The 19,742-nt window shown below is 25.2% G+C and overlaps 6 protein-coding genes across 10 annotated transcripts; 4 read left to right on the top strand and 2 right to left on the bottom strand.

Moving 5' to 3' along the window:
• Positions 1-12: 12 nt before the first annotated feature.
• On the top strand, positions 13-4,543 carry LOC118069510 (peroxisomal hydratase-dehydrogenase-epimerase-like). The gene is made up of 12 exons (XM_035087676.1): positions 13-239; positions 428-551; positions 629-735; positions 859-1,032; positions 1,116-1,249; positions 1,323-1,486; positions 3,015-3,181; positions 3,246-3,372; positions 3,451-3,557; positions 3,624-3,797; positions 3,950-4,104; positions 4,181-4,543. The coding sequence occupies exons 1-12, from the start codon at positions 147-149 to the stop codon at positions 4,419-4,421; spliced, it is 1,767 nt and encodes a 588-aa protein (XP_034943567.1). The 5' UTR covers positions 13-146; the 3' UTR covers positions 4,422-4,543.
• Positions 4,544-4,806: 263 nt separating this feature from the next.
• On the bottom strand, positions 4,807-9,704 carry tral (trailer hitch). Of its 3 annotated transcripts, none has more exons than XM_035087740.1 (7): positions 9,490-9,704; positions 8,477-8,631; positions 8,097-8,394; positions 7,553-7,739; positions 7,083-7,370; positions 6,570-6,749; positions 4,807-6,418 (listed from the first exon to the last, which is right to left on the bottom strand). In XM_035087740.1, the coding sequence occupies exons 1-7, from the start codon at positions 9,608-9,610 to the stop codon at positions 6,094-6,096; spliced, it is 1,554 nt and encodes a 517-aa protein (XP_034943631.1). In that variant the 5' UTR covers positions 9,611-9,704; the 3' UTR covers positions 4,807-6,093. The 3 variants fall into 3 exon arrangements, with proteins under 3 accessions (XP_034943631.1, XP_034943630.1, XP_034943632.1); XM_035087739.1 differs by having other exon boundaries at positions 4,807-6,421; positions 9,490-9,702; XM_035087741.1 differs by having other exon boundaries at positions 4,807-6,421; positions 8,202-8,394; positions 9,490-9,700.
• A 449-nt stretch (positions 9,705-10,153) lies between these two features.
• On the top strand, positions 10,154-12,677 carry Cyt-c1 (Cytochrome c1). Its single transcript, XM_035087850.1, has 8 exons — positions 10,154-10,291; positions 10,809-10,856; positions 10,997-11,145; positions 11,225-11,357; positions 11,479-11,643; positions 11,717-11,830; positions 11,909-12,043; positions 12,233-12,677. The coding sequence occupies exons 1-8, from the start codon at positions 10,220-10,222 to the stop codon at positions 12,341-12,343; spliced, it is 927 nt and encodes a 308-aa protein (XP_034943741.1). The 5' UTR covers positions 10,154-10,219; the 3' UTR covers positions 12,344-12,677.
• Positions 12,678-13,205: 528 nt separating this feature from the next.
• On the bottom strand, positions 13,206-15,435 carry Uev1A (Ubiquitin-conjugating enzyme variant 1A). Its single transcript, XM_035087866.1, has 4 exons — positions 15,169-15,435; positions 14,520-14,662; positions 14,302-14,427; positions 13,206-13,863 (listed from the first exon to the last, which is right to left on the bottom strand). The coding sequence occupies exons 1-4, from the start codon at positions 15,191-15,193 to the stop codon at positions 13,723-13,725; spliced, it is 435 nt and encodes a 144-aa protein (XP_034943757.1). The 5' UTR covers positions 15,194-15,435; the 3' UTR covers positions 13,206-13,722.
• Positions 15,436-15,529: 94 nt separating this feature from the next.
• Positions 15,530-17,602, top strand: LOC118069627 (DNA primase small subunit-like). Of its 3 annotated transcripts, XM_035087862.1 has the most exons (6): positions 15,530-15,955; positions 16,038-16,188; positions 16,262-16,434; positions 16,493-16,896; positions 16,969-17,172; positions 17,463-17,602. In XM_035087862.1, exons 1-6 carry the CDS (start codon positions 15,856-15,858, stop codon positions 17,469-17,471), a joined length of 1,041 nt encoding a protein of 346 aa, XP_034943753.1. In that variant the 5' UTR covers positions 15,530-15,855; the 3' UTR covers positions 17,472-17,602. The 3 variants fall into 3 exon arrangements, with proteins under 3 accessions (XP_034943753.1, XP_034943752.1, XP_034943754.1); XM_035087861.1 differs by lacking the exon at positions 17,463-17,602 and having other exon boundaries at positions 16,969-17,434; XM_035087863.1 differs by lacking the exons at positions 15,530-15,955; positions 17,463-17,602 and having other exon boundaries at positions 16,046-16,237; positions 16,306-16,434; positions 16,969-17,434.
• mRpL41 (mitochondrial ribosomal protein L41) lies at positions 17,603-19,210 on the top strand. The gene is made up of 3 exons (XM_035087864.1): positions 17,603-17,791; positions 17,861-18,027; positions 18,223-19,210. The coding sequence occupies exons 2-3, from the start codon at positions 17,868-17,870 to the stop codon at positions 18,588-18,590; spliced, it is 528 nt and encodes a 175-aa protein (XP_034943755.1). The 5' UTR covers positions 17,603-17,791; positions 17,861-17,867; the 3' UTR covers positions 18,591-19,210.
• Positions 19,211-19,742: the final 532 nt, after the last annotated feature.

Here is a 19,742-nt window from a genome sequence, read left to right as displayed (position 1 = left end):
ATATGAATTCAAGTTATAGTAAACATCTGCAAGTTACACAGCTTATATTAGTTTGAATTTGAAAATCTATACAACATCATTAAAGAATAATTATTTGTAATTAAATTAATTTTATTTAAATTTGTATTTAATTAATAAAACAAATAATGCAAATAAAAGATAAAAAAGCCATTATTGTTGGAGCTATTGGCCGTTTTGGAATTCATTTTTGTCGAGAGTTACTTCGAAATGGTGCTGCAGTGAGTTTTAATTATTTACTTATTTTAACAAATTTATTTATTAATAAGATGTACAAATTATTTGTTTTCTTATCATTGTAATTTACACTTTTATTTTCTCTTTTTTTTCATATTCGATTCATATGATAATTAACATATGTTTTAGAGTTTTATCTTAATAAATTTAAATTATTTTTATTTTTTAACAGACTGTTGTAATAATAGGAAATGGAGATAATCAAGAAAATACTCTTAATCAATTGAATGAAGAATTTGGTCAAAAAAAGGTTACATTTGTTTTATGTGATTTATCAAACAGTTCAGATTTTGATGGTATCATTTTGAAAAAAACATTTAAATAATTAAATTTATTTATTTATATATATACATATAAATGTATTTTTTTTTAGCAATTTTTAAAGAAACTGTCAGGTGTTTAGGAGGGCTTGATATTTTGATTAATAATGCAGATTTAATTGACGAGACTGATATAACGAAATCTATTGATGTAAATGTCGTAAGTACATTGTAAAGATAATATTTATATGTTGATTATTTTTTATGTATTTATGATAATACAATTGGTAATATTAACTATGATTATTAAAATTTTGATTTATTTTAAATGATAAATTATCAGACAGCTGTCATTCGAAGTACTTTATTGGGTGTTCAACAAATGGAGAAAGATTTAGGTGGCAAAGGTGGAATTATTGTAAATATAACAACAATATTTGGTCTTAAAACTATTCCACAATTACCAATTTATTCATCTGCTAAGCAAGCAGTTTTAAGTTTTAGTCGTTCATTTTCGGTAAGTTTTAAAAATTTTTTTACTATCAATTATATTAAAACTTCAATTATCTATATAAATATATCTTTTTGTTATCTATTTAGCAACCATATCATTATAATAAAACAGGAGTAAAAATTGTTATGTACTGCCCAGGATTTTCTGAAGAACTTGAAAAAAACGTTGAAACTACGTTAGAGAAATTAGAAAATGAATCAGTCATTATTTTGCCTCAAAAGTATTCTTTTTTATTTTATTTAATTATATTTATGTATATTATTATGAAATTTTAAATTAAATTATCTTTTTAGAGCGGAAACTGTTGCTCATGGTTTAATGTATTTAATAAGATGTGCTCAAAACGGCAGCATATGGATCAGTGAAAATGGTCAACCAGTATATGAAATACAACTTCCAGATGTACTTCCGCAAAAACAAGATGAAAGTGAACTTTTAAATTTCGAATGCATTGAATGATATTTATCCAATTTTACTTATCATTATTCATTTAATATAATAAGTAATAAATAAATGAATAATGTTTCGCTCAAAAAATAGTTTTATCAAGGTAAAATATCTATCATATGTATAATAATACATTTATAAATATATATTGATTAATCGTTTAATTGAAAAAATTAATTTTTCCTACAAAAAATCGTCTGTACGAGATAATTCTTAAGAGATCTTTAATATATTTGGTAATTTTAAAAATTTTAGAGGTTGAATAATAATATAAAAATAAAATAAAACATGATTATTAACATTTACAGATATGATAATAAATAAAATGTAATATTTTTAAAATGAAAAAAAGGGTAATTTTATAAATGATATAACATTGTTTTTTTTTTTTTGTATAAACAAAGTAAAATGTGTCCTATTATATTAAAGCTAATAATTATTATTTCCGATAATAAGTAATGGTAGAATTATTGTTTATTACTCTACATTTATCAGAGTCGTTTCCCGGTTTGCATTTCAGAAAAGTTTTATACTTGCAGTGTCCTCGTGCCAACAAGTTGAGAGAAGGGAAATAAGTCGCGTGGCTGATAGAAGATTTATTTTTTATTTTTATTTTTTTTAAACTTTTCTTCGACGCACATAGCAATGATATGTATATAAAAATTATATTTAGAGAAACATCGAGATCAATTAAGCAGTTTAAAGCAGTTTTCTTTTGAACTTTGAATCCACTATCAGTAACTATAATTATTACTGATACAATTTAAAACTATAAAAATTTAATATAATATTTGTTCTATTAATTAAACATTTTATTATAAAATATTAATATGTAATAAATATTAAAATTTCTATAACATTATTATATATTTAAATAATCCATTCATAAAAGTTAATATTAAATAGTTTTAAATATATTATATTTTCTTTCATTTTTATGATAATTTAACAATAAAGCTCATTCAAACTATTATATAAAAATATATAAATAAATATAAAAATTAATCATGTAAATCTTTGTCTGGTGAATTTAAACTCCAATTATAATTTTAAAAAATTTCTTATATCACGAAATATCATGACCTTCCCCTCCATAATAATATGCACACGTGCAATAGTGTCTTTTATGAAATGTAGTCAACGAAAGTGTTGATAAGATAAAGACGCGTGTGAATTTTATTACGTAGCTTCGATCAGTTTAGTATAAATATAAAGTACCATCGAACATTCAATTTGATCAGTTTTACGAACAAATCGACTTGGAAACATATATTCCTGTTCAAGTTTTAGTTAATTTTTTTTATTATTCTTTCCTCTTTCTTTATACAATAACTATAATAATAATAACTATAAAAATAATAATAATAAGCCTTGGGATTCCTGGCTAGACATTCATTGACGAATCGCAAGATAATAATAATAATAATTCTTTAATTGTTTTTATTAACACAATGGGTACGTTATTGATAAATATTTATGATATCTTTGAAACAAAATATTACAGAATTAGGATGTGTACATAAAATTTGTTTTCATAGTTATTGAAATACAAAATCGTAAAGGTCGACGATCGTCTGCTGAAGAAAAAGCACGTGAACTTGCAATAATTAAAGGACTAGTTTGTGGTAAAAATGTGATAATAACTGGTGGAGCTTCAGGTCTTGGATACTCATTTGTAAATCATTTTCTTCAACATGGAGCTAAAGTATATATTAACATATATTAATTGTCAAAAAAATTTGAATTTTTATTAATAATTATTTTGTTAGAAAGTTGCAATTATAGACGTTGATGAAGAAGCTGGAAAACAAGCTGTAAGTGCTGTAAGTAAATCATATGGAGAAGATAGAATTATTTTTATTAATGCAGATACGTCAAATTATTCACAAATTTTGGGTAAATATATTTTTTATAAACTTTTCATGAATTATTTTTATCAATGTTCTTTTATATAAAATATAATTATTGATGTAGATTCTTTTACACAATTATCATCATTAATGGATAGCATTGATATAGTTATTAATAATGCTGGAATTTTGGATGAACGACGATGGGAAAAAGAAATTTCTATTAATATGGTAAATCTAAATAATTATTATTACGTCTTACGACTTATTATATTTATCATTTAATATGTTAATTAGAATGGAATGTTGTTAGTGGCAACTCTTGCAATACGTTTTATGGGGAAGGATCACGAAGGAAATGGTGGAATTCTTGTAAATGTTGCTCAATATTTTGATTTTAAATTAACAGCTCAACTTCCTATTTATACTGCTACCAAATTTGCCATCATCGGTCTTTCACAATCTCTTGGAGTAAGTTTATATGTATACATACTATAATACATACACTATGAATTATTTTAAAACTAAATTTTCATAAAATTAGCTTAATAGAAAAGTAATTTTAGATAATTAAATAATTTATTGTAGTACATTTTTTATATAAAACAATAATTTATTTTCAGGCACCTTATCGTTATAATAAAACCGGAGTTCGAGTTATAGCAATTTGTCCTGGTTTAACTGAAACCGCACTTACAATTAACAGCCCAAATCGTTTACTTTCTCGAATTATGAAAGCAGATTTTGTTAAAAATTTGGAAAATTTATCAATTCAAACGTACGCCATCTCCATATAGAATATTTAAAGTTTAAATATTTAACAATATTAATTGTTTATTGATATTCTTTTATAGACCTTATGTAGTAGCTGATGGATTGATGTCTATTCTAAAAAGTGGTACATCCGGGAGCATTTGGGTGATAGAAAATGGTCGGTCACCGTTTGAAGTTTATACACCGAATTATAAAACATTAAGAAGGCAATATAAAAATAATTTTATTCCTACAACTACTCTACACACGATTAAAGGACGACCAACACAAAATTCAAGATTACATGATGATATGAGAACGAGACTTACAAGTTGTGCTTGAAAACACTTGATTTTAATATTATTAATATCAGTGTTAAAATTTAATCAGTACATTAAATTCATAAAATCATTCATGTAATTCAATTATTTTGATAACTTTTTTTTTTTAATTTAGTCACACGATTAATTGTGTCTTTTAATATTTTGTATTAATTATTATGAATATTAAATTGACTTTCTTTAAATTATTATAAAAGATATTTGTATATATTTTGAAAAATAAAAATAGACACATTAAGCAGACTAAATATTTGATCATTTTATCTTTTTTTTCAGCTTGATTGTACATTAAAATGTATCATTTTTTTATAATACTTATTAAACATAAAAAAAAAAATTAAAAATTGATTTAAATTCTAAATGATGCATTTATTGAATAAAACTGATTTTTATTATAATTTATATGAACTTTATTTATCGTACAGTCAATTCAATAATCGACATGGAAAAGTGATTCATATATCGTTATATTTTTTAATTTCTTCACTTCATCGTTCCGGCAATGATTTTTTAAATTAATTATTTATTTTTCACATCAAACGGTCGAAAAAATTCATCATATTATTTTTAATACATCTCTATAATTTGAATGTTCTTTGTTATTTTACACTTCCATTATTACATTTCATACATATATGTAACGTATAAAGTATAATATTAATTAATACTACTTATAATTTGATAATGAGAAAACAAAAAATTACCAAAGTTCGGTTTAGTGCAGTCAACGTTTTATTGCGTACTAACACGCAATCTTTACGAGAGCAATCAAATTGTTATTTGAATTTAATTAAGTTCACTTACAAACGCTCATTATTTATCTTTTAAGCGCATATTTATTCTAAATGTATTCACTTGTTTAAATATCATTTTTTTTTGCTCATAACTACATTAAAATTATGATTATCGTGTATATAAACATGAGCTTTCAGACTCATTTTTGTAACTTTAAACAATAAAATTAATTTCCGTCGATACCGTTATATACCTTTTAACATAACCAAAAAATATCTTTCTACTAAAATTCTTACATTTTGTATTTTTTTTAATTTCACGTCACATATATACTGAAGAAAACCGACTTGTATATATATATATATCTTATCTTATTACTTGTGATCGATTATTATGTTTACATTTAATTTCCATAATTTAACGAAAAAAACATCAATTTTACATCTATATCTCATTATTTTTTCTAAAAAAAATTTTTTTTTGTTTTCATGTTTATCATCGCATTTATTATGCATTATAATGTTATAATAATTATGAAATAAAAAGAGAAAAAAAGAAAAATGTAAATAAAATAAAATTAATTATATGAAAAAATGGACAAAGCATATTCTTCTGACACTTCAACTGCAGTTTTCTTATTAATTTATATGATTAATTATGAATTCTATCATCTATTACAATCATTGAAAACTAACCCTTCACTTTGTACAGTATTATACTACTGCATTTAAATGAATTTTCTTTTTTTTTTTTTATGGAAATTTCTTTTAGATTTCTTCATTTCTGGCACCACATATCGTAAAAACCTTAAGCTTAATAAATACTTACAAAGTATCGCGTTGTTAGATTACTCAGTAAATAGAAAAATTCGTTAAATAATCAATTTTCTTATTATTACTATTGTTTTTCCATTGAATGAGATAAAACGAAAAAAGTTTTTACGCAGTGCCAGAAACTAAACGATTTTGTTGAGATTGGTTAGTATTTTGTTCGTTTATTGGACCATTTTGTCCTGTGGTTCCACTTTGGTTTTGTCCACGTTTACGATTATTTGAATTATTTCCACGATTTCCTCGATAATTACCGCGATATCCAGATCCGGAATTGGAGCTACTCATTTGAGCAGAACCTACATTATTTCCTCGATATCCACCCATTCGATTATAGTAACCTCGTACACGAAAACCACCTCGTCTTGTAGATGCTACTCCAAATGTTTCAGAATTCAATTTACGTTCTGTCCGCCAATCTGTACGTTGAGATCTTCTATGGGAAAGTTAATTAATTATCAAATAAATTACAATAAAGGTAAGAATTAAATGTAATTTTTTTTTTTTGTTAAATAAGTCATTTTTCAAAATTTTGAACTCATTTTCATAATATATAAAATATATAAAACAAAATTAATACTGACCCTTTACTTCTTTCAACAGCTTCACAACTTATATTGTCAAAGAAAGACTTTGTTTTATCATAATGAATGATCTCAGGCTCTTCTTCTTGTTCACCTTCACCAGCACCTGTTTCATTTCCACTGTCATCTTTTTTTTCATTATCAGTTCCAGATTCGAGTTTTGTTTTTGCCAATCGAGATCTAAAATTAATAAATAAATAAAAAATAATTATTTGTTATACACGTTTTAAGATAAACTTCATTATTTAGTGAAAACAAGTTTTTTTTTATTAATATCTAAATTATCAGTAAGTGCGTAAACCATTTTTAAATTATTTAAAAACGGCTTTAAATACATACTATTTAATTTTAGCATGATACTTGATTTAATTGTTTTAGTTGAACGATAAAACAAAAATATAAATTATCATGCTGCTAGATTTTAAACATTTCTTTTATCAATTAATTAATGATAATAATTAAATATAAGCATGCAATATTAAAATAAAAAAGAAAAAAAAATTAAGTATTTACCTCAATTCTTCAAATTCAGTATTAGCTTGTTCAAAATCATAATCATTGTCAAATTTCAAAGTGTTCTTAGGCTTGCCTCCGGTATTTCCCGGTTGATGAGAAAAAATACCACGTCCTCGCCCTCTTCCTCGAACAACATTTCCACGTGGAATCCATCCACGATTTCCACGAGATCCTTGCATTCCACGAGGATGTCGCTGATTATGCCCTTGATTTTCATGATTTCCTCCATCACGTTTACTATCACTGTAATGTGACATTCCACTACCAGACCGGACCCGATTTTGACTGCATTAAAAAAAAATGATTGTTTTATTTAATTTAATGTTTACTATTATTTTTATACTTACTATAACCATACTAAAAAGACTTTTATTAAATTAGATATAAAAAATATTGAATAACAAATATCCATTTTGGAATATAATAATAAATCAATATATATTATAAAAATGATAACAAATAACTACTTGTCACGTTCACGATGTGGAGGTTGAACAGCGCGATTATTTGATTTTTCTGAAGCTTTTCCGATAGATTGTTGCTTTTGTTGCTGACCAACTTGAATCCCTTGATCAATTGTCGGACTTTTTCTCGTTAATAATAAAGATGTGGGAGTTGTAGAACGTGATCCGCCACTAATTAAATCTAATACACCTACAATTAAATATTATAAATTAAAAATTTATTTTTATTTGATTATTAATAAAAGTAATTTTTTCAATGACAATATTGAAAATTTCAACTGTTGTTGCTATTGTTTAACATCGGTGCACTTGATATTAATGTCGTGCAATAATTAAAAGCATAGAAATGAAAAAAAAAGCTTTTTATTGAACATACAATAGAAATTATTGATATAATTGAAAAAGTGCAAAATTATTGAGAATTAACCAAAAATATCAAATCTCATTCATGCTATGAAAGAAGAAAAAGCATAGAGTATGATAGTAAGCAGCAGATGAAGACATGCACCATTGGCAGACGATAGTGTTCATAGCAAAAACAGTTTACCATCTTCCAGAGATTGATCTTTTGTTAACGGCTTGACGTTGGCCGTCGGTAGTGAATTTGGGATATTGATGACGTTGGTTTCGACGGGTCCCGAAGGCAACTCACTTGGGGGTTTAGTCATTGGTCCACGTGGATCCCTTGCTGGTTGCATTCCCATAACTGGACCCATAGAACTCATCGGCATACTGTAATGAGGTCCATATTGTCCACCCATTGGGCCTACTTGATTCATCATTGGATGACCATATCCAGGTTGTGGCGCATAAGACTGTTGATTCATTGGTGGTTGCACAGTCATCTGAAAAATCACCAATTTATTTAATAATCAATTAGATAATAAATAATTTCATACTATAATATTTTATTGATATCATCATTACCTGAACAATGGCAGGATCATTTGGCATAGTGTTAACATTATTAACTACCCGAATATCTTTAATATCCGTTCCTCTGAAGAGAATATATTCATATATTTGGTTTTGAGGAGCTACCGGAAACTGTGTCTCTCGTTCTTCTGTCCCGAAGGAACGTACTGTTAACATAAATAATTATGGATAAACATTTAAAGAAAAATATAATAAACAAATAAAGACAATTATTGGAATCATTCATATAAATTTACATACAAAAAGTATTAAAATGAAAATACATTTTACTCATAACTGTTATTCATTATCTTAAATTACTTGAAAGGTATGAGAATTGAAATGTAAACAAAGTATTAATACATTTATAGGAATAGTAAACTGTTATATGAAAATAATAATAACAGATACTATCAACGAAAAATCTAAGGCAAATAAATATTTGGTAATTATTTTTGTAGATAATTCCAACTCTTAACGGAATTTTCGAAATTCAGCATACAAGTATTCAATGTTTTTTTTTTTATTTAATAATTTACTTGTATGAATTTATTACTTATGTGTTAAGTAATCAATAAATACAAAATCTATATAAATTATTTGTTAAAAATTATGTTAATCAGTAATAAAATAATTAATTATTGAAAGATAACAAAGAAATGAAATACATTTAATCGAGCTTTCGAAATCGAAAATAGATAAAAGTTTAAGTATTTCTTTATTAAAAATAACGAAATTTGATTAATGTTTTTCTCTCAAAAAAAATCGTATTGTTTTACTTTGTAATATGTTAAGCAATATAAAATTTTCCAGAAAAACGTATTACATATTTTGTAATTGCTGCAATCTTAATACAAAAAATTATTCTGAAATAAAGACTTGTAAAAAATAATATGAAATCGATATTAAACAGGAAAGGAATAATTATACAGAAAAAGTTATCAAAGATAATGCCGGGAAAAATGGAGTAGTGATGCTGATGAATTATACTCCATCTTGAAAAATTAGACAGTTTTAAAACTTACCATTAGCAAGAGCAATTGTACATTCTTGTGGATCAACAGTAAACAATCTTCCTTCATAACGGATATCTGCTTTCGATATTAAGCTGATTTTTGAGCCTAATTCAGGCATTCCAGAAGCCATTTTAAATTATATTTCTTTCCCAAACGATTGATGCGATGGTAAAGGATTCACGATACTTTCTGACGACGTGAATATTCGACACGAAGAAATCTCGTTTCCTACTACTCTTCACAGGGCTACCAAACTTATAGAATAATTGTACGCATGTGTCGAAAAAAAGCGCAAACATACAAGTTAATATTAAAATTTGTTTATTAATTTTCATCTTATGATGAATTAAGATTATTTTATAAATAACCTATAAGTAATTCATATATATAATATAAATACTCAATTTATTTATAAAAGAATAATTTTGCACAGTATTAAAATAAAATTAAAAACAAATATTATTAAATTTAAAATATGCAAAAATTTTACTTCAAAGTGCGATTGGTAAGACTGAATTTCTTAGACGCTCAAGTCAATTCATAAACTGTTTTCATGTGAATGACAAAATATGATAAAAAATATTCATAAATATCTAAAGAAAATTTATTGAATATGTTTATAAATAAATATTTTTTTCTAAATAAATATTTGAGAGAATTTATAAATAAAAAAAAATAGTTATTGTATAAAGTTGTTTAGTTGACTAAGGCCTTTTTACATTCTGTACCTCTGGCCAAGATGGCTGCATCATTTGGTAGAATTTGTCGATCTGGATTTTTAAAACCTAGTCATGCAGGCCTATTTAATCAGGTAAATATTTTAAAACTTAAAATATTTATCAAAAATAATCATCAATATGGTCATGATTTTCTATGCATCTATCATTATTTAATTATAAAAAATAACACGTCTAACTTATTTGCCTAAAGTCTCATTATCTTATATGTCTAGAGTCGGTCTAATGACATTTTTATTTTTTATAAATTACAATATAAATATTTTTTTTACATTCAATTTTATAGAAAGTAGTATTAAATAATTATAATTCATATTTTTATTCTATATTTTTCATGATGAATTCGTAAATGTTATGTAATAGTTTTTGAGAGGTAAAACTCAGATCTGCCATGATTATTTAAGTCTAACCCCACGATATACAAATAAAAAATATAAAACGTATTTAAAATATATGCATTAATAAAATTGTATGTGTAATACCATTTCTAATATTTTATTAAAAGCAATTAATTATTTAAAATATACTCAATACCATAAAATATAAATATAATAAATAATGAAAAATTAATAATTTGTTGAATATTTTCAGGCAAATCATTTTTCAACAGCACGAGTTTGGTCCAGAGGTCGTAAAGCGGTAAGTTTAATATATAAATAATTCTTTAACATCTAAATTTTTATGGTAAATTATATTTTTGTTTATTAAAAATCTCTTTAATGATCAATTTAGTATATTCTAATTAAAAATTTTTAATATAACTTTTTTTTTAATTTCAGATGATGGCATGTTTAGGAATTGCAGTTGGTGGTGCAGGAACTTTAATTTATTCATTAGAACATTCTGTAAAAGCTTTTGAACTTATTGCTCATCCACCTCATTATGAATGGACCTTTTATGGCCCTATAAGCTCATTAGACCATGCTAGGTACTTTATTATTATTAATTTTATAAAAGTAATACTAATAATAATAAATATAATATTAATATTTATTTAATAACTTTAGTATGAGACGAGGTTGGGAAGTTTACAAGAATGTTTGTTCTGCTTGTCATAGTTTAAAGTATGTTGCTTATCGGCAATTAGTTAATGTTACGCACACAGAAGCAGAGGCAAAAGCTCTCGCAGAAGAGGTTCAAGTATGTATGCTTTCAATACTATCATTTCAAATTTATTATTGATAATTTTTTATGAAGGCAAACGATTTTTCACTAATATATAATAATTATTATTTATTTTACTAATGAATTTTGCAATCAGATTGAAGATGGACCCGATGATGTTGGAAATTTTTTCAAGAGACCAGGAAAACTTTCAGATTTTATTCCAAGTCCGTATCCAAATGTGGAAGCGGCTCGAGCTGCTAATAATGGAGCTTATCCACCTGATCTCTCCTATATCCTAAATGGCAGACACGGTGGAGAAGTAATTGATTGGTTTTATATTTGTGGACATACAATTGATATAGTATTTACATAAAATAATCGTCTAATTCCAGAATTATATCTTCTCATTATTAACTGGATATTGTGATCCACCAGCAGGGATGAATTTAAGAGATGGTCAATATTTCAATCCATATTTTCCAGGTGGAGCTATTGGTATGGCTCAGGTAATAATACACAATGTTTTCGTAAAACCTAAATTTATAATTTATCGTATAAATAAGTAATGTTTATTATGAATTAAGGCTATCTATGATGAAGTACTAGAATATGAAGATGGTACGCCTGCTACGGCCTCACAGGTTGCTAAAGATATTACTATGTTCCTTATGTGGACATCAAATCGTGAACATGATGAGAGGAAGCGTATGTTCATTAAGGTAATTCATTTTTTTATTAAAGTTTGATTATTTGTCTTTAAGACGACTATTTAAAAGTAGAATAAATAAATAAATCATTTTTTAATTTAATTTTAATTAATATTTAAATAACTGATATTACAAAAAAATCATTAAATGTTTAATAATATTTGTAATATTCTGTTATAAACAAGAAATTTTTTATTCTAGTTCATGGCAGTCAGCTCAGCATTACTATTACTTCTTACCTGGATGAAGAGACATAAGTGGTCAACAATTAAATCCACAAAATTAGCATTTGTTCCAAAAACGAAGAATTAGTAAAAGAAAGATAAGAAAAAAAAAAACAAAAAACATTGAAATGTAATGCAATTTGAAGAAATTTAGCTCGAAAAATCATTTCAAATATACATAGTAATGTGAAAACAAAATCTGATATAATTAAAAATGTAGTTTTAATAATTTAAATCCAAATGACTTGGCTTTGACTTATTTGAAATTAATTGTTATTGAGAAAATGGCATTTAAATGTCAATCACTAATAGTATAATTCTCAATACCTTATCTATTAATTTACACCGTATGAATAAATTCGTACAATGTACATAGATGCCAAAGTGACATCATCTTTAATAAATCGTTAAAAAAATAAGAATTACAATCTTGTAAATTATTAGTTATTTTTAGCACCATTAATCGTATTCACGATCATGATACTTTTTTTATCAAAAATTAAATAAAATAAATAATATTTATGCAATTCGTACCATAATTTATTATTTAAATAAAATTTAATATATTGTTAATTTTTGAATGCATAATTGACTTCGGATATTTCAAATAATAATAATTTTTTTTTTTTTTTAATTACTAAACAATACTTAAAATTTTGTTTTGAAATACAACGTAAAAATATAAAAATGCGAATCATTTTTACTAACATTAAATTTTTATTTTTATATTATTGGACTGTTATCTTTTTTTCTTTCAATTTATTCTGTTCTTCATTTCATTGAAGAATATGTAGTAAAATTTAATATATTTAATAATTATTATTACGTAAATATCTTATTATTTTATTTATATTTTGTTTTTTATACGTACATTTGTGAGGTTATTTAAAAACATACCGTTATTTATTTATCAGCGTTAAATTTTTTATTAATTTTATGTTATTTTTGGACAAAATATGTCAAAAATCTTTAGCTTAATTAATTTATGTAACATTTATTTTAAGATAATTTTTTTAATTTCACTGAAAATGGCAAATCGTTAAATAATTAATTATAATAAAGAAAACGTTTAAGCGTCAAAATAACATAATTTACTTAAATTTAAGGAATATACTCTATCATTGACGATTGAAAAGTTTCCAAAGGCATACATGTATATATTTATATATTTTCATCTATATATTTATTTATTACATTATTTACGATTTTATTTTATAACTTAAACGTGTTTCTTGAAATATATTTACCGCAAGTGGAAAATATGTCTTTACCCTTCATACAAAAAAAGATGTTCAATTTTACTCTGTATGTATATATGTATTAATGTGCCATATTTACTTAAAATTATATTGATCTTGCTTTTCTCGATAAAAGAGAAATAAGATCAACAAATAATTATTCACTTGGTGATCTTTAACATTTGTTTCTGTCGCTGTATAAAGAAAAATGCGACGCATTGTTGGTAGGCTAAAAAGTACTACCTTCTGGAGGTTGAGATAATTTCATATTTTCTTTAAGTGTCATCAAACGACGTAATTCTTGCAGAACGGTTTTAATTGTATATTCTCGTTGCCATTTGGCCAGCATTGGCACACTTCGATTATCCACCTATTATAAACAATAATTATATTAATGATGAGTTATATTAAAAAATTAAAATTAATTTAATTATTTATTAAATTAAAATTATCGTAAAAAAACATATTGAATATTAACTTATTATGTATGGAAAAAAAATTGTAATTTTCTTTTAGTAACTACGGAATACAATTTAAGTAAAACGCCCCATAACATTTAAGCAATTGGACAATAAAGGTTCATTACTTTTTATTGATTGATATTTAACTTTCCACTTAAAACGTTTTTCTGTGTGTTTTCATAAATTACGATAATAAATAAGTTAATTTAGTTAATTAAAAAAGATATATATTTATATCTATTTTCAATTATTCCAATAAATTGATATCTTAATTTATGATTAATAAATAATAGCAAATATATGTCGAATATATATGTTACTTATTAATAATTAAATGAAAAAATTACCGCTCCAGTATTACTATTTATGCAATTCATGTTGATTCTACTTAAAAATCTAACACTAGGAGCATCATCCGGATATCTTTGACCACAATCTATCTTCAAACTGTACATTCGATTTTCGTATGGTGTCTAAAAAAAATATAATTATTGATTTTACGTTATTGTGGAGAAAATATATTTTAAATAAAGAACAATGAAATAATTAAAATTTTAAAATTTACCCGTGGCGGTCCTATAATCATACCAGTCCAATGAGTAAGAGTCATGTCATCATCATTTTCTAAACCCCAACTTATTGTTCCATCTCCAACGCCTTTCTGTCCTTGTTCTAATTCTTCCAATAAACGAAAGTTTCGAGGAACCACTAAACATATATACAGGTAAATTTTTTATCAAATCTGATCAAGCAGAAAATAATTTTTAAAAAACACCTATTTAGTTGATGTAAAATTAATTGTGTAAGTTTAACCATGTTAAATAGTGAATCAATTAATTAGAATAATTGATTTTTTTTTTGTAAAGTAATCATTTAAAAATGTATTGTTTTGATAGTTCTCTTGTTATGATTCATTATCTATAAAAAAAGCGTTTAAAAGTATAAATAAATTAATAAATAATTTAATTATACATTTTATATAAAGTAAATTGAATTATAAAAAATAGTAATGTGACATCTCAAATTTTAATAATGAAGAATAAAACTGTCAAACAAATTCACTTTAATATATTTTTACTTTATCAAATTTCAATTTATAAGATACCATTGTATTAATAATCAAAGAATGTAGGAGTATAAACAAATATAAACTAAGCTTACAGTTAAATGAACAAATTCAAATAACCATTAGATAATCGAAAATTTAGCCTTACCTACACCGGCTGTGGGCACCGCCATGATATCGTAATTCTGTCGGACACGTTATTTTATTTTTTCTGTATTTAAATAGCCGGAAGTTTTGACAGTTCGTATAAAGGTAGAGTTAACTTTAGAAATATTTTTTAAAGAATCGATAATTTGATGTTATTTAATAAAAATTTTTCAGAAATACTGATCAATATTAAAAATTTATCTGAATTCACTTTGCTAAACTTTAACCAACCTCCCTTTAAGGTTGTTCACGAGAATAGTTACATGTAAGTTTATCAAGATGGCGAACTTATCTAATAAAATATAATTAATACCAATAATTGCCACTGTGTGGCGTTTTTGCGCCATTATAATGAAAAGAATGATAGAGAAGAGAAACCACTTTATAAAAATTTGTTTAACTCTGAATTTCAAAATAATTATTTTATTATGTCAGATACACTAAACATACCATAATTATTATATTATTTTTAAACGATTTAGTAACAATTTTTTTCCGAGATCGCCATGCGCAGATCGAAAATATATGTGTCATTCTGCGCATGTTTTGCTTAGAACAGGGTGTCATGGGGTGGTGATATTATGGATATATGTTTTTGATCAGAATTTTTGATATTTGACTTTTCCAGTACAAGTTAACAAAATAAAATGCTTTTCTTTCATATTTTGTGATTTTTCTATGTATAATCATGAATATAGATGAATATACTCTTAGGAGATATTTAAAAGAGTATTACATGAAAATATTTCCATGCAAATACATTCAACTTTGGTTAAGCTATGGCAATGGTAAACAAATTATTTTGCTATTTAATTTTCAGTTGCATTTAAAATATATTAGATTGTATTTTTAATAAGTATAACATTACAGCTGAGAAATTTCATTTACGTGAATTCTCTTTCACATCAATATTTGAAGAATTTAGTCGATACATAGTATTCAATGATGAGGAAGAAATGCGTAAAACACTTGCGAGACAAATTCCAGCAAAACTTGATGTTGGTCCTGCATTTAATATCATGTAAATTTATTGCAATTAAACATGAATCTCTCTATTCTTACTACGACTGGTAAACAATTTTTCTATCTTTAAGGCCTATTTTTAAAAATAAAGATAAATTAATTCCACTAAAAAAAGAAATAGTTATTGATATTGATATAAACGACTATGGTGATATACGAACATGCTGTTCTGATGCTAAACTATGCAGAAAATGTTGGAAATATATGGCAATTGCTTGCAAAATTATTGATACTTCATTAAGAGGTAGGTCCAAATTTTATTATTAGAATAATGGATTTTATATATTAAATTAAAATTGTAGAAGACTGGGGTTTTCAAAACATCTTATGGGTATTTTCCGGTAGACGAGGAATTCATGCTTGGATTTGTGATCCCGAAATTCAAGAATATAGCTCAAGTAAAAGAGCTGGTATAGCAGATTTTTTTCAACTGGTAAACAAAAATGCATTTGGAAGATATAATGTAAAAATTAAAAGAATGAATCGTTTTATTGAACGAACGATAATTATGATCAATGAAATTTTTGTACCTATGTGCGTTGTAGAACAAGATTTGTTAGGCAATACAAATCGTATAGAGAAATTTGTAAATTTGTTGCCATCATCGGAAGTTAAACAAGAAGTCGAGAAATTATTTCAAGCTCATACGACTAGTTTAGATCGGTGGAATGCTTTTGTTGATTATTACCAGACTCAAATCGAATCGGTAAGTAAATGTACAAATTTTACTCTTCTTCAGAAGAAAAATTAAATTATATAATTTTATGAATATTTTTAGGGGAATAAAGTGTGGTTGGAGAATTCTTATTTCATGGAAAAAATCAAGATTATCTATTGCTATCCAAGATTGGATAGAAATGTTACTATAGCTTTCAATCATCTTTTAAAATTACCATTTTCCATGCATCCAAAAACAGGAAAAATTTCCATTCCATTTGATCCGAAACAAGTTGATATTTTTAATCCGCAAAAAATACCTACGGTATGTTCAGTAGTCGATCAAAAGAATGATTTTTTAGATAGTAACAAAAATAGCAAAATCCTCAACTCAAATATAAATGAATATTGGGACAAAACTGATTTAAAAGATCCTATAAATGTATTTAAAAAATTTTTAGTAGGTTTATACAAAACTAGACATAAATCATAATGCATTTTTTCATCATAATTTGTTATTTAATTAAATTCTAATTACAATTACTATTAATTTTAATGAAAATAAAAAATTTATTTTTTTTACATCACACAATATATATTATTATGTACTTGTAGTGCAACTAGTAACTAATTGGTTCGTGGTTTTACATGACGCATCGAACTATAAAGAAAGTTCATCATATATGTATATGTATGTACACATGTATGTTCTTGTACGCCTGCGTAGTCAGTACTGAGGAAACCCAAAAGCATTGGAGCAACTGGAGAACTCTGTTCCATCAGTTCGACAACCCAGTTTTACCATCGTTCTATTATCAATTCGACTATCACTCACTTGAGAAAAATTAACCTCAAATTTCCAACATTAGTGGCTTTTTTGGTTGTTTTTACAAAATAAAGCAATAAAAATCATATGAATATTCATATTGGATTCCAATAAAAAGGTAATTAACTTTTTGTTTTATTACTATTGTTATTTGATCACGTTATTTATCATACATATTTTTAAATAGTGTTGAAATGGCATTAGCAATAAAAATTTTCCAAAGAAATTTATCAACATCATCTATCTGTTATGGTAAAAAGAATTTTCGAAAATTTTTACTGTATAATAAAGCTGGTACGAGAGCTTTTAAAAAGCAACAAACGATCAAGCCTCATCCACTTATTCCAATTGATAGTAAATATTAAAATTATTTTTTTTTAGAGCCTACATTAAGTTTGATTTGAACGTCATAAATGGTAAAACAAATGGTGATTCAATTATTTCCTCAAACCAAGTTTATTGTTTGTCTCTAATAATTTAATGTAGACTCTGTATTTATCTAGTAATGTCAAATATAAGCAATATATTAAACAAAGACAAAAATTTCAGAAAGAGGAGTAAGAGATGTAGGATATAGGGTAGACGATCGATTTATAGAAGTTCCAGAAATGATTCCAGAACTTATTGTACCAAACCTTGAAGGTTGTAAATTGAAACCTTATGTTTCATACCAAGCAGTGAATATTTCTCAATCAGAATTCACATCAAAGGATTTATTTGATGCCGTATACTCTCCTAAAATAGTTTCTGACTTTCAAGCAGGAAAGTTAGATGAGAATGGCAATCCTCTAAAACCAAATGAGAATGAATTATTAACACCAGAAGAAGCAAAAAATAGGGCATTAAAAACAGGAAGTGACATATTTACTCAAAAGCTTGAACAACCAGAAGAAAAATATCGAAACTATGTTGTTTAAATTTATTGTCGTAGAATGTGATTATTTCAAGTATTTCACATGTTATAACTTGAACAATTCATGCTGCTAAACTAGTGGACCTATTTTTTCCATTAAAATCACCATGAAAGATGATTCATAGAATTTAAAAAATTTCTACTAACCTTTTTGTATATATTTATTTTATAAACTAATTATTATTAATTATTATGTAGGTTTACTACGTGCACCAATACGTAAATTAGCGATATTATTCTTTAATAAATAATTCCTTTCATCAATTCAATTTTATTTTAATCTCTCATGAATATCGCTATACGCTTGCCATACTTTGATATGATAATAAAAACCCTTTATCGCTCATTTTACAATTGATAACAGTTTTATTTTATATACCCTATAAAATATTCACGATTATTGACTACATTAGACCTTGTATTGCAAATCTATGGGTACATATCACAATATCATTATTTCACTTTTTCCATCTGTAGCAATTATACTCGTTTTTTTCTTTTTTAAGACCAATCAAATGTTAATGAATAAATATTTATATAGCAATACTATTATTACGGAAATCATTCTTTTTATTATTATTATTATGATTGATCAAAAATCTCTGATTTCAGTCTATGACATCTTAATTCCAATTATCTTGAAATCAGAATTTCATTGAAAATTTATCGATCAACCCATTAATATTGATATAATCTTAGACTAATAAGAATTATTTTTCGATCAACTTTTAGCAGTTCAAACCAATAATTATTAAATGTTAAGATATCAATGATACTTTAAATGAATAATTTTTTCATTACTCAATCATTCACATTCAATCTAGTTTTTATTTTCTTTTTTATTAGAAACGTATTAATATTTATTTTTCTCTGAGTGAAATTTGATTGTTATACTTTTGAATGACATGCGAAATAAGTTAGATGATTAATGTCGTTGTACCCCAGTGATATTGCTTTATGATTTATAGCAGCTATAGAGCTCAGAAAATGTATCTATGCAATGACTATTGAAATATAAATTACCTTACAGGAAGTCAGAAATACATCAAATCATAGCGCATATGAAATATTTTATAAAAAGTTTTTTCATGAAATATTACTGAGCTTCCTGCCCGTAAAATAAAGGCATATCGATAATTACTGAAGGTAGATCAAG

The sequence above is a fragment of the Chelonus insularis genome, unplaced genomic scaffold, assembly GCF_013357705.1.
Source record: "Chelonus insularis isolate UGA/USDA-ARS -01 unplaced genomic scaffold, ASM1335770v1 contig_41_pilon, whole genome shotgun sequence".
NCBI lineage: Eukaryota > Metazoa > Arthropoda > Insecta > Hymenoptera > Braconidae > Chelonus > Chelonus insularis.
This window is presented reverse-complemented; position numbering and strand designations above follow the sequence as displayed.

What these genes read in the sequence shown, in the direction of transcription:
- Uev1A (XM_035087866.1), bottom strand. Translation starts at nt 15,193, where the DNA reads ATGGCGGTGCCCACAGCCGGTGTAG. An exon ending in GGTGCCCACAGCCGGTGTAG is followed by an intron (nt 14,663 to 15,168) that starts GTAAGGCTAAAT and finishes ATATATGTTTAG; the next exon opens with TGGTTCCTCGAAACTTTCGT. An exon ending in TAAATAGTAATACTGGAGCG is followed by an intron (nt 13,864 to 14,301) that starts GTAATTTTTTCA and finishes TGTTTATAATAG; the next exon opens with GTGGATAATCGAAGTGTGCC.
- Cyt-c1 (XM_035087850.1), top strand. Translation starts at nt 10,220, where the DNA reads ATGGCTGCATCATTTGGTAGAATTTGTCGATCTGGATTTTTAAAACCT. An exon ending in GGTCCAGAGGTCGTAAAGCG is followed by an intron (nt 10,857 to 10,996) that starts GTAAGTTTAATA and finishes TTTTAATTTCAG; the next exon opens with ATGATGGCATGTTTAGGAAT. An exon ending in CTCTCGCAGAAGAGGTTCAA is followed by an intron (nt 11,358 to 11,478) that starts GTATGTATGCTT and finishes TTTTGCAATCAG; the next exon opens with ATTGAAGATGGACCCGATGA.
- LOC118069627 (XM_035087861.1), top strand. Translation starts at nt 15,856, where the DNA reads ATGAATATAGATGAATATACTCTTAGGAGATATTTAAAAGAGTATTAC. An exon ending in TTGGTTAAGCTATGGCAATG is followed by an intron (nt 15,956 to 16,037) that starts GTAAACAAATTA and finishes ATAACATTACAG; the next exon opens with CTGAGAAATTTCATTTACGT. An exon ending in TATTGATACTTCATTAAGAG is followed by an intron (nt 16,435 to 16,492) that starts GTAGGTCCAAAT and finishes TTAAAATTGTAG; the next exon opens with AAGACTGGGGTTTTCAAAAC.
- LOC118069510 (XM_035087676.1), top strand. Translation starts at nt 147, where the DNA reads ATGCAAATAAAAGATAAAAAAGCCATTATTGTTGGAGCTATTGGCCGT. An exon ending in AATCTATTGATGTAAATGTC is followed by an intron (nt 736 to 858) that starts GTAAGTACATTG and finishes ATAAATTATCAG; the next exon opens with ACAGCTGTCATTCGAAGTAC. An exon ending in GAAAATTTATCAATTCAAAC is followed by an intron (nt 4,105 to 4,180) that starts GTACGCCATCTC and finishes ATTCTTTTATAG; the next exon opens with ACCTTATGTAGTAGCTGATG.
- tral (XM_035087739.1), bottom strand. Translation starts at nt 9,610, where the DNA reads ATGGCTTCTGGAATGCCTGAATTAGGCTCAAAAATCAGCTTAATATCG. An exon ending in TACAATTGCTCTTGCTAATG is followed by an intron (nt 8,632 to 9,489) that starts GTAAGTTTTAAA and finishes TTATGTTAACAG; the next exon opens with TACGTTCCTTCGGGACAGAA. An exon ending in CCACATCGTGAACGTGACAA is followed by an intron (nt 7,371 to 7,552) that starts GTAGTTATTTGT and finishes TTTTTAATGCAG; the next exon opens with TCAAAATCGGGTCCGGTCTG.
- mRpL41 (XM_035087864.1), top strand. Translation starts at nt 17,868, where the DNA reads ATGGCATTAGCAATAAAAATTTTCCAAAGAAATTTATCAACATCATCT. An exon ending in TCCACTTATTCCAATTGATA is followed by an intron (nt 18,028 to 18,222) that starts GTAAATATTAAA and finishes CAAAAATTTCAG; the next exon opens with AAAGAGGAGTAAGAGATGTA.